Raw genomic sequence first — 14392 nt, 5'->3', positions numbered from 1 at the left:
ATGTTTAACACCTGGTAACATACAGGTTACTACACACCTCAGGGACAGAAATGTCAAACAACAATGTTTAACATCTGGTAACATACAGGTTACGACACACCTCAGGGACAGAAATGTCAAACAACAATGTTTAACACCTGGTAACATACAGGTTACGACACACCTCAGGGACAGAAACGTCCACCAACAATGTTTAACACCTGGTAACATACAGGTTACGTCACACCTCAGGGACAGAAATGTCAAACAACAATGTTTAACACCTGGTAACATACAGGTTACGACACACCTCAGGGACAGAAATGTCAAACAGCAATGTTTAACACCTGGTAACATACAGGTTACGACACACCTCAGGGACAGAAATGTCAAACAACAATGTTTAACACCTGGTAACATACATGTTACGACACACCTCAGGGACAGAAATGTCAAACAAGAATAGTTAACACCTGGTAACATACAGGTTACGACACACCTCAGGGACAGAAATGTCAAACAACAATAGTTAACACCTGGTAACATACAGGTTACGTCACACCTCAGGGACAGAAATGTCAAACAACAATGTTTAACACCTGGTAACATACAGGTACGACACACCTCAGGGACAGAAATGTCAAACAACAATGTTTAACACCTGGTAACATACATGTTACGACACACCTCAGGGACAGAAATGTCAAACAACAATGTTTAACACCTGGTAACATACAGGTTACGTCACACCTCAGGGACAGAAATGTCAAACAACAATGTTTAACACCTGGTAACATACAGGTTACGACACACCTCAGGGACAGAAATGTCAACCAACAATGTTTAACACCTGGTAACATACAGGTTACGTCACACCTCAGGGACAGAAATGTCCACTAACAACGTTTAACACCTGGTAACATACAGGTTACGTCACACCTCAGGGACAGAAATATCCACCAATACACATGCAATATCAAAATATTGTAGCAAAAGGACACAAATGACAACAACATCTTTCAATCATACATTTGTGCAGAAGTGGGCCGTACGCTTTAGGTACCTTAGAGTTCAGTACAGTATATTTTTGTATATCAGTGGTTGGATTGCTGTTCATTACAAACAAGTCTTTTGGGGAAAACAGAGGTATGAGATGGAAAGAGGAAATTATCTTGTTCTTTCCCAAGACGTGTTATGGATATATGCTTCAGCCTTTCTCATTTATTTTTATCGTGTTTGTAGATTGTTTCTAGATAATTAAAGTCATAAGAAGCTAGTGAAAGCAAAGTCATTACATTCTAACGACTTGATCGGATACAAAACAACAACTCTTGTGTCGTAACGGTGTTACAATATCACCGGAAGTGTACGCGGTATAGGAACTCTGGGTGACATACTCACGCCGATCTCGTTCTCGCGAGTTTTCTGAGTACTCAGGGGACACACTGGCAGCCCATCAGCCTGGTTTATTGACGGTAATCTGCCTTTATTGCTGAGTGAATTGCTACTTAATTGTACTCAAGATCATCCAGCAGTACTATGAACTCGGCAATATTAACTACCGGGGGCATTTGTCTGCGATTTATGACATGCTCAGGCTATGGGTTGTGATCGTCACTACTAGCGGTTTACGACATGACTGTGAATTAATGATAAAACCTTTAGCTGGAAAAATACTCAACCATTTGTTTTCCTTTAAGGATCAACCAAGTAAGTCTCCCCTTGGGAAATCGGCACGAGATGTGACTTTGCCTACAGGACACCATTAAAGAATATATGCCCTCATTTTCAGATAAAATCAAATGAAAAAAGAAACATACGAACTAGCGAGAATTGGAAGTGTATTACATGTATATTTATCGATAATGTATCAGATATTCACAGAAAAGTGCCATCATTGAAGATTAGAAACCTCAAATTGTCCCATGAGTCAGTTCTCTAACGTTTAAAGACATAAAAAGTGTCTTCCCTACCGCAAACTAGATTGATATGTTTGGTGCAACCGAACCAAGGGGATTAGTGGTGGCATCAACGAAACAAGAATAAATGTAGCTTTAATATCGACAAAAATCGTTTGATTTCACATATCTGAATCAGTTAGAAAGGACAACGCATGAATACACCTTACATTGACACCACTAATACTGCCGAAGGAGAGCGAGACGAAGTTTACTTCATCGACATCAACTTTCTTGTAACTTGAAGTCAAATGCATGTTACGGTTACCGTGGTGAAAAAAGATCGTAGTGACAATGACTTGCCAATGTGCAAGCTAACTTTATCCTGTAAACAGAAATTATCAAAAAGACTGGACATTTGAAAGAAAACAAGAAATAGGAAAATAAAAACATTAGCAATTCTAACTACAAATCGACAAAACAAAGGCGAAATATACAATCAGAATTTATACATGTCTGACAAATTGCCAGATCAAATAAAACCCAGTGTTACAAAATGGTAAGCGTATTCATCGTCATCCACATCTAGGTCACATCTTGGAAATAAATGTGAAGATGGTTTGACCTCGGGTGCTGTCAATGCAGTAAACAAAGGTCATTCTTCCGAAGCTTCATTTGTTTGAGAATATTTGCATACATCAAGCTTAAAATGAACCTCATGTGGTGGATAAATTTGACACCGCTGAATACGTCTAACCTATATTGATTGTTTCATTATAGAGGGAAAAGCCATATAACATACTGATAACCTAAGACGGTTATTATTACTCATTGTTATATGTTTTATAAGAATCATAACTCACATATCCACACCTGTAATATATTGATAACCTAAGACGGTTATTATTACTCATTGTTATATGTTTTATAAGAATCATAACTGACATATCCACACCTGTAATATATTGATAACCTAAGACGGTTATTGTTACTCATTGCTATGTGTTTTATAAGAATCATAACTGACATATCCACACCTGTAATATATTGATAACCTAAGACGGTTATTGTTACTCATTGCTATGTCTTTTATAAGAATCATAACTGACATATCCACACCTGTAATATATTGATAACCCGAGGCGGTTATTATTACTTATATCAATAGGTTATATAAGAGTCATAACTGACATATCCACACCTATAATGTATTCAACATCTGCTACTCACGAAGCATGTCACTGACATGCAGGTCATGCATTACCTTGTACGTTTTTTCTTATTTGATATGCAATATATGTAGTCTAGTGCATTTTAATAGCATTATGCACCATCATTTCGGTGTATGGAAATTTCACATTCAAAACGTGAATTACGAAATTGCTGTTTTATAGTATTTATATAAAATAAAACCAGCCAAAGAACAGTGTGATTATTGAATCTAACAAAATAATTTATCAATTCGATTATTTTCAAAGTGACATCTAATATATCTAATTACTGTAGACTTATGGAACTTAATAGGTAGATAAAGTGAACTTAACATCCTGTAGACTTATGGAACTTAATAGGTAGATAAAGTGAACTTAACATCCTGTAGACTTATGGAACTTAATAGGTAGATAAAGTGAACTTAACATCATGAAGACCTAGTGAACTTAACATCATGTAGACTTAGTTAACTTAACATCATGCAGAAATAGTGAACTTAACATCGGATAGACAAAGCTAGTGAACTTAATATCATCAATCAATTATTACATATGTAACTAAGTAAAGTTAAAATGAACCAAACGGCAACTATTAATTAATTTAACTTAACATCAAGTGTTACCTTTATTTCTTCGACAGCTTCAGTTTGAATTTTAACTATAAATCACATTTTTGAGAAGGTAAATCTTGCTAGTATCGTTATTATTATTGATAACGTCTTGAACGTAATAACAAAATAGAGGAGATCAATATTGTTTGTTTACATAATGAGCTTTAACACTGAATATATATATACAGATTAAAAGCAAAACTTAGAAATTACGTTTAAGACAAGAATCATATCTTCTAATAGATTCAATTAAAGCAAATTGAATATTTCATTTCACTCGAAGGTTTTGCCTGGATCAAAACATCAGTATTTAAAATGGAATATTATTATAAACAGATTTTTGATATGGAGTGGCAAACACATAGAACTCTACCACTTGGATATACTCTATATAGTAACTCATCAACATGTTTACTTATTAAACAGGTATACATTTGTATACTAATACCATCACAGAAAAAAATATTTACCAATGTTGATAAACACAAACCATGGCGTGCTTTATGAATAATGTTATTATTCCGTCTCGACAGAAAGATATCTTCCAGTGAATAAACGCATTAGATATTTCATAAAAGACTTATCATTTAGATAGACTATGAATTCAAAATACAGTAGAAACAGATTTGTTTCCGTATTTTGGGATATATGTATTTGTCAATCTTTGTGTGCTTTGTCTACACGGTTTTTTGCGCGTTATTGGTATGCTGGCGACTGGTACGTATCACGCGCGTGCATATAGATGGCAAAGATAAGGGGCAACACAAGCAGACATGAGAAATGTTTACACTATATTGCAGTGGAGATTCTCAGGCGACGATGTATCCAAACTCTTATATCAATAAAATAACAAAACATTGTTCCTGCAATAACTGCCAATCATTCTCCCTAGGAAGAGAACGAAATTTAGGTATTCCCGTTAAAATATTATACAGTGACGGTGTTGAAACATCCGTTGGCCTTGGTATTGTAATGATTTAGTCTTCATATCGAGAACATTAAATTACATGAGTACCCGGTTTACTTTGAAATACGTCTTGACAGATTGAGACATAACGAATAGCTGTGTTACTGAAGCGATGCGTTTTCTGCCTAGCATCCGAATCATCTAACCGTGGCTGTAGTATTTGTAAACACTCGCCTCTGTTGAAGTTTATTAGGTAAAACTCAGCGACCAATCACCGGACGAGGATGTTATCAGAAAGTCGAGAATATTGGCGTTACGGTCCGGGCTGTAACACTGTAGGCTAGTCAGTGGAGCAGTGTATACCGTGGAGATCTGCCACTAGTACGGACAACAATCATGGTGTGACAGGCTATATACCCTCGTGCAAGTCACATATATTTATATATATGTATATACACACGTAGCTAAAAACTATTGGGATTTACTAAAGAGGAACTCGTGTTTACATGTCAGCCATGTGGCTAAGTGTTCTGCAGGCTGTGATATGTGGAAGCTTATTCTTTACAATAAGTTCAGGTAAGTTGTATCATATTTGTTTTTTTTTTTACTAATAACATAAAATATAAAGGGAGGGGGTTAAAGTTGTGTAGGTATTAAATGTTAAATTGTTTACGGTTATGTTACAACGTTTACTGCCATTGCAGTTTTTTAAAGTCAATATTGACACGGGTATATTACACCGTCAGTGATACTGTGTATTGTACACTTTAGATAAAGAAGAGATTCAGGGGAAATCCATTGCTAACTTTCCATACAGAACACACAGTTTACATAGACTTTAAGACGACTTAACTTCACCGCGGGCTACCTGGGCAAGGTATTCTGTATCAAATATATTTAAACTGTTTTTGTAACTTCCGTGAAACATTCCTTCAGCCCATAAAGTGACTAAATGTATGTTAGGGCAGACACATGGTCATGTCTGGTCAGAAAACTTACCTGTATCTAATTACAAATCTACCTGTAGAAGGTAGCAGTTCATTGTTGTTATTTTACTTGTTTTCTCACATTTCTAATACTACTAGTTTGTACTGATTCATACAATTTTATAGAACAATATCAGAATAGGAAATGAAAGCCAATATTTAATTTTATGACTAATATCGTTTAATATTTCTGAGCTAAAAACGTGAATATTGGATAGAAATGAAAGGTTATTTTCTACCTATATATAACCAATACCAATCATGAAAGTTGAGGAAAATACTAGATAATATATAATAGATATATCGAGGTTGGTGCGAGAATGATAAATAATATATATAATAATCAATATATGTTGAAAAACTGAGATATATTTGGCACAGCCTGCTTGTAAACATGCACAATTTATTTTATAGAAATGGATTTTAGCGATCGATTTACCCGACATATAACAAGTACAAGGGCAGGATGATTATAAATCATTTACTAGTCGGATGTAGGACAGCGATATCACAATTAAACACTACATCAGAATACACACCTGTACATAAATTGTGTAATTTATTGTCTCCTTACTGACAGTTTATTTTGTAAAGCTGTTCAATTTCAATGACGCGACGTTATTTCGATACAATATACAATTTTTTAATTATAAGAAATAAAGATGAAGTGTTTTACAATACGTCGTGCCCCATTTACAGAAAATTATTATGTCTTACTGGTGTTAAGTCAATATATGTTATAGCAAAAAAATTAACCAATATGTCTGTGACCAATTAGTAAACAACATCAATTTCTCCATGTTGACATGTAAACAATCGTTAACATTAATCGTAGCTGTCAGTTTTTTGTGGGGTTTTTTTTCACACGAAATTTTAATATCTAAACTTTTTGATAAAATGATAATTGTTAAAAATATATTACCTACTGCTCATTAAAACTGTAAGGTATTAGGGGTAGTGCTATGGTCGTGGACCACCTTTGCGACGTAGCCACTGAGTCTTGTAACAATGCACTTGGGCTGGTCCTGTGATCGTTAGTGGTAGAATAGACCTTAATTGACATGTCTGTACCACTTTAGTAAGATATCTTACACATTATACGTTTTCAAAGGGACTTTAAGAGTACATTCGTTTGAGTAGCATTCACGTCTTCTACACAAGGTCAACTCACTGGAAATATTAATGCTAGGAGGTCCGACAGCAATAACACAATTAAATGGGAAATATCCAACACAAAGAATGTGTCTACATATTTCAATTTAGAGTAATTATAAGAAAATCTACTCAAATTTATGCTTAATCTATTAACCGGCAAGTCGAGATGTTGGTTGTTTTTTTAACTTTGGATTTTTGAAGGTAGAAATGGTATTAGATGAAAAATTGTATTTTGCAACAGAACCTTTTATGATATCATTCTAACACAAAGACCCCGGTTTGTTCGCAACAATATTGAATCAATCGATACAATATATATCTATACAATTTTGAATTTATTTCATCTAGCATTTTAACGTAAGTAAAAATACGAGACTTAGAAATAATAACCTGTTAAAACGTGAACATTTTTATTTGATGCGTCAGGAGAAGTAGGGCCTGGCGTTTATCTAGGTTTTATGATATTCCATTTATTCTCTCTCTGTTATATTGCATGCATCACCAAGACTTTGGTGTGAACATAACTTCCACACAATTTATAGTAGCTATGGCGTTGTTTCTGTAGGAGCCTAAAAAACCTCGTCCTGCCCAGTACACCGACGCCATACCGCTAATTTAATTATCAGCACTGTGATAATTTTCACATAATACCAACTTCCAACGCATCGTTCTAGTGTTGTGGTATCGATAAAGAGATGGAAAAGTGTGTCTTGGTGAAAATTGGAACAAACGCAGCTCTCGAGAACGTTTTCATTGCCCGGTGTTATGTCAAGGCACAAAAAGTCAATATTCGACAGACGCTGGCTGATTGCGATATGAAAAAGCGCGTGCAGTATTATATTACTGGTGTAAACTTTTAGTTTCGTTTTCAAACAAATAAATTACACGTTTTATTATGACATTTATTAACAAAATGTAATTATTTGGAGGCAGACGAATATATATCAGCCGCGAAATGGTTCTTGTGAGGAAAGGGATAAAAACAGCCATGGAAGTGAGTAGATCGTGCGGAAGATCCAGTGGCATTTCATCAACATTTTTGTTTAATTGTTCTGTGAAAATAAAACTTGTCATTTTAGTACAAACGAAAAACATAAATGATCTTAGATTAACATTCATCAGAAACATATTACTTTACTAGAAATATAGGGTTAGAAGGCTCAGAAAGTCTCAAACGTAAAGACATAAAGGGAATGGATGTTTTACAGCATGACCATTACAATTATGTGAATATCTTAAATACTTTCGAGTGATGATAAACCCTAATATACAAATGACTAATTGATAATGATAATTGTCCACAATATGCATTAAATAACAATAAATTAAGAAATTACTTTAATAGAATAATAAAATGTATGCTATCAAAACTAGTAACATATAATTTAAATGATTATTACACAGGATATATTCATTCATTACCATATAACCATACCCCAATCATATTTTTTATATGAAACAAATGCAATCGGCAAATGTTTTCTTTATCAGATTAATAAACACAACCTCGCATGGTTTTTCTTTAAGATAACTCATATCTTCACAGATACTCTGAAAAGGTATTTAAAACATTACAATTTCTTTGCTCTTAGTACGCGAATGTACAGATCGGTCCTGGTCACCAGGTCTGATCCCAGGTACTGTGTCAGTCCTGTCACCGGTGTCGCGGGGAATAGTGATATACTTTAATACGTGTTACTCTCAGCAGAACCAGCGATGGCCTTTCCTGATAAGGCTGTTTTAAGTTCAGCCTGTTTGCGATTAGTTTACACGAGTTTTAAAAAGTCTGAGTCTTTCCTCTAGGTGTATCGCTGTGTTCCGTGTCGAACCTTATTATGTACGGTGTAATAGGCTAGTAAATTGGGGGAAATTGGTGACCAATCTCGTAGCCAGAACACATTCATAAACAATAGGCCTGCTACAAAACACCGTACTTCTCGCCGGAATCCACTCCTCGAACAACAATCAGTAACAACAGAGGAGTCGATAACATCTCTAACCTCATCGAGTCCTTTATTGTATATTTACCACAGGATCTGTTGCTGTCTGATTTCACCGCCAGTAAATAATCACAAAATTTAAAGGACATTTGTAATTGTCGGCAGTTTCTGTCCAACGACGTTTTCTTTTCTTCTTTGTCAATCAAATGTAAGATTTTGGGTTTAAATCCATGTTATAGACATTTTTCTGTAAATAGTTTTACACTAAATAATAGTCCCCACTTTCTCTGGAACAACTCGAAGGTTTTCAAGCTTCCCAAGGTTATGGTATTATACACATGTAAATGAACTTAGGAAGGATAATTTAGTCTAATTTTGTTGATATGTTATATAATTATCGATAACAAGCGATTTTAATGTTAAAAGACATTCCCATACACGACTTGATTTCACGGACGATTATCTGTCAGTCAGGTATGCCTGGGAATGCTGGATTACTTAACAACTTCGCGTGAGGTTAGCTTATTACTGCAAAATTTGCGTCATTTTTCGATCGCTGATGTTCTTTAATTGGTGTGCATATGCAGTAGACAAATTAAGGATCATTAGCATTGTCCTCCCGTATGAGGGAGACGATTCTTTGATATATTCGTGATTGACTTGTTTACAGCTGACCGTAATTATAAATATCTATACCAGGGCACCTGTGGATAATATACCGTTATTAGTGGATGATTTCACGTTTTAATCACTGAAATTAACATCCGAATATATACATTAAAGGACACCCTGATTCCACATCTAAGGGAGTCCTTGTATGTCAACCATTACACAATTACACAGTAATTATAGATTCACTTCAAAGGATCGTATGTATCTGTAACTATACCAATTATCAGTGTTTGGCGATAAACGTAATTAGGTGCACAATGTTAACAAGAGTTGCACGTGATGTGTGTTAATTATGTATGATTATCGAAACTAATGCTTCATTTACGTAACGTAATGTGGATCACATAATCGTTAAGTTAATTATTATGCTGTCAAGTAGTTCATAAGAACAACATAAAACATAACATTAACACGTCTGTGATGTCATGTGATCCCTTCATGAAGTACAATGTGTAGGATTCAACACGTGCAGTTTTTTTATCACTTGCGCACTCTCATGCAGTCAGGCGATATTGTCGGTTTTAATTTATATTTTGATTTTTTGCATTCCACAAGAGAGTTATTTTCTGTTATGAAAACGCAATAGATAAAAACTTCAAACAAATTCAAAGAGCTGTCAAAATTATACCCGTTCTCGCTAACGTGTTATTGCACGTATCTGTGAGTTGCACGCACGTGTACTGATCTGTGCGACAGGCATTTGTAAGGAATTCAAAAGCTTGGAAGACAGCCAAACACATATTTTTTTTCGAAATATGTTTATGTAATATTTTTCATTCAAGGGAAAAGAAAAACCTTTTAACACAAATTGAACTATATTTTAGTTTATATGGATTTATGTGTCGCTGAAGGGAAATTAGACTTCGGCTAAACATACATATGTTCAGTAAAATAATGCATTAGTAAGTTACTTATACATAATGCACATTAATAATTTTCGTTATAAAACGTCGTGATAATATACCTTTTCATAACATAGCTAAGAAATGGTGCTATTTTGAATGAATACAGAATTTCTTAATCACAATTAACTAAACAAAAAATTAAGCAGATTAAAATGAAAAAAAAACCAACAAATCTTTAATACAGTTTTGGATAACATAAGTTGTGATGCTACTATTTTCAGCTAGTCATCATTTATCTATTTAAACTTCTCAAACTTTTCAATAACGACAGCAATTCTATTTATCTATTTATTTATTTATTTAAAACATCCTGAAATTCCTTGGGTATTAGACAGATTACATACCCAGAGTATTTAATGTATGTAATTCACAGCTCTCCAAAACCTCTCTATCTATATGGTATTATATTGATTGTGTAGTTTTGGCTTGACAAAGGCAACTTTAGCAATGTCCCCTGAAATATTAATTTCGTCTGTACATAAGCACTATAATTAATTTACAATTGTCAACTTAAATAATTGTATAAGCGAAAATTCGTGGATTTACCATTATACGAATGTTAAAGCTTTTTGATTAGCATTGAATGTGAATTTGAACCTATTACTGATAGTTACCTACATCTGTATGTATTTATCTCAGAAATACCTACAAACAGGAAAGACAAACAGGAAGAGAAAAATAGAAACAATATGTGTCTATCATTGATTCTGAAACAATACAACGATTGCTTCAGTCGGTTTTGCTCCAGGCGCAAGTTTCCCATCATACATCTGACTATGTGTGGAAATTTAAAGGTCCTTAATGAAATCTGCTGCGCATTTCGATGCCATATGTCAATAATCCCGTCTTAGAGCTTTGGACTAGAGGGACCCCAGTAGGTCAGGAAGTGCTTGCGCTGTAAGGATGAAGGGTCAAACGTTTAAAGAAATCTCACGTTGGATTTCAGTTCGTCCGGTACTTAGTTTACATATTTTGCATCTTAACAGAAAAACGGCTATATAATTTCAATTAAAACCAAATAAAATATCACAATTTGTGTGCCATGGTTACAGTTAAAAAATAAATGATGAATAGTTTCCACATTAGTAATTTGCACCACTTTACTAAAATATCATAATATAGGCCAATACTAATGACGTTTAGATATATAATATTTATTCTAGTAAGTTATAACGACGGTATGGTCCAATATAGATACTGGATCCTAAAAAACAGATGTTCGCTGGATGCGTATTGCTAGAAATAGATAATTTGTCAAGTATTGATAACGACAGTACAGACAAGTAAATTGTCGAATTGTCGAGGCAATCTGGCCCTTTATCAAGACACAAGTAAATTACAAACAATCACATATATTTACATATATATAAATATATAGGACATCATAGATATAACTTAAAGTGTAATAACAACATTGAAAACCATCATATATGTATTGAAATATTGCTGATACTTATATCTTATAGCTGTTGATTAGTTAATCAGTTAAATCAGTTAATTAATATTCTTTATCAATTTAATTATCAGTAAAATGTTTTTGTAAAAAAGGTCCCAGTATTTTGTCAAAAAATATTAATCAGCGTTCCTTAACTATGTTCACATTCGTACATTTTAGTTTTATTATCATTTGCAAATTCATAACTAAAATATGACATTGCCTTTCTGGTTGAAAACGTATTAATACAGTGTATAAATAAGTTTTAGAAGCATCCCTCTTGACCTTGTTAAAATAATGTTTCTAGAGGCGGAGTGATAGATTTCCTAACAGATAAAGAAAATAAACATTCTGTAGTGCTGGTATCTTCTAAAAAATAACATAGTAGTTAAAAGACTGTTATAATAGAAAATTTACAAGAGCAATAATTACCTATGAATTTACAAAGATAAAATTTACATTCCATCATACGTTTGATTTATATTTATTAGTAGAATTAGAAATTAAAAAAATGGATGTTAGCAATAAAAACAGGTTAAACCTTCAGCAGGCGTGTTAGCTCAAAACATGCTGACTAACGCCCTGACAGGCGATCGTTCGGGATGAACACATTGGGGTTTTATGGAGAGGTTACGGTGATAACTTGTTAATTTGGAACACTGACACCTCAGACTTAATGGGTCTTATCAGACATCTTTCATTACTTGGTAATTTCCTAATGAACGTTAAGAATGAATGCCTTGTTCGTGAAGATAGGCGCTGATAATTGACATAAAAGTTTACTCTCACAACTATATATTGAACTGCTGGTTCTGGTTGATGAATGAACGGTAAGGACGTCCTTATCTCACACGTCAAGTTAATGTTATTGTGGTGTGTACTCCATCAGTATAACAATACTGGCTTTAAGTGAGACTTATGTTTTAAAGGTATGACACACAGTTCTGTCGACATTGCCGTGGACATCTAACAAGCTCTTTGACCCCTTCACATCAATATGTCCAGCTTCTGTCCTCCCTAGGCTCTGGTCAGTATTGTCCGTGACTCGGGCATGACCTTGTTCAGCGACAGAGGTCATGGAATGATCAGTATGGCGTTTTGTTTCATTTCTAGTACAATATACTTATCACATCAAAGTGAGACAGGGGCTTGTGACGAAGGTGATACCTACAATTACAGACAGGTGTGTGGAGTCACAGAATATCAAACAGGATGATTCACGACCTTTAAAGTGATTCAGTAATCATAACAAAATTATATTAAGATGTCAATGTCATTTATTAAGTTGTAATAGTCGTAGATATTAAAATGAAATATGATTAAACAAACCATAAATTCTACCATACAAAACACAAACATTTTACATAGTCTTGCTTCGGTTGTATTTACTTCTATAAATAAATTACGTGTAACATAGGTTGTGTTATGAGTGGATATTTAAATCGTGTTCTACAAGTCAGCATCATTTTTTATGATAGCGCCCCATGTCAGTAGAGGTAGCAGTATGTATAATTATTAGATGTCGATTTCCGGTTCATTCATCTCGTTTATCTATGTAGTTTTCAGTATAACATGGAATAAAAATAGCCCATAACAAAAATATATGTACAAAAAATCTCGTAAGCTTTAGAACATCTTTTGAAATGAGAATGATTCTGTTGAGGAGTTTGGTTTCTCAAAAAGCCATTATCCAGATCGGCGGTGTAAAACTGTAGATCGCAGTGGCAGGGCTCCACAGGAGCTATAGACTCTACATAATACGTTTGATATGTGTAACGCGGCACTGCCTAATCACCTCGCGATGAGCCGTGGGCCACAAGTGCAGCAAAAAATAGTCCAACTCTATCTTTTATGGAATTAGCTTGGTGTATGTATGAAAATATTTACACATAAGTGACTTCATCAGACTCATTCTAACTGCGTTGAATGGGGGCTTTCTCCAGAACGATAGCGGGGCGTTTGATGGACGATTGCCTGAAACCATATTGAAATACTTTACGTTCTAATTGACTCTAAATGAGAGTTTTCTTTGTGTTAGAAATTCGTTTAGTCAAGTACGAAATGAGCCACGCCAATCAGCGCAAATACTAATCAGGTCACTGTATAAAAACTTACCAACTTCCGGGGGTTAATCAGCTGCCCAAATTAAAAACATTGTTAAGAAAAAAAATATCTTTTGTAAATACATGTACAAAGCTAATGATTAAATTACCAAGAGTTTGATCAGTTATATCGCTGTGGAATAATATCGGCATCTAATAAAAAAATAAATATATTTCATTTGTTATCACCGTATTCCCATCCTAAATGTGCTCCTGTAAGGTATCGTGTAACTAAATGATAAGTTTAGCCAATTTGTAAAGTAAACTCCTAGAGATGGATATATATCCAGTTCTGCATAATTCTCTTCATTGACATTTATACAAGGATCGGGTATGCATACTATTGAAATATCACTCTGATATTATCAAAAGTTATCGTCCCTAGATCTCCTAATCATTAGTTCGTCACCAGATGGCTATGATGTTGTCAGAATAAATCATACAAAAATGGGCAGTTATTTGGTCGGCATGCTGTGAGTCAACAAGCGACGTCTACGCTAATAGCATATTACATCATTTGATTATATCAGAATACAATAAATATGGTTTTAAAATGTCTCGATTTCGAGACTTTAATATCACAATGGTCCT

At 34.3% G+C, this 14392-nt stretch overlaps 1 protein-coding gene across 1 annotated transcript in view; it reads left to right on the top strand.

Moving 5' to 3' along the window:
• The first annotated feature begins 4933 nt into the window (after nt 1-4933).
• The window catches only part of LOC117343576, a 41325-nt gene continuing 31866 nt past the window's right edge, over nt 4934-14392 (top strand). The window contains exon 1 of the mRNA XM_033906001.1: nt 4934-5182. Within this exon, the coding sequence (XP_033761892.1) occupies nt 5113-5182 (70 nt within the window). The 5' untranslated portion in view covers nt 4934-5112. The remainder of the gene's footprint in view (nt 5183-14392) is intronic.

Source organism: Pecten maximus, chromosome 15, assembly GCF_902652985.1.
Source record: "Pecten maximus chromosome 15, xPecMax1.1, whole genome shotgun sequence".
Lineage (NCBI taxonomy): Eukaryota > Metazoa > Mollusca > Bivalvia > Pectinida > Pectinidae > Pecten > Pecten maximus.
This window is presented reverse-complemented; position numbering and strand designations above follow the sequence as displayed.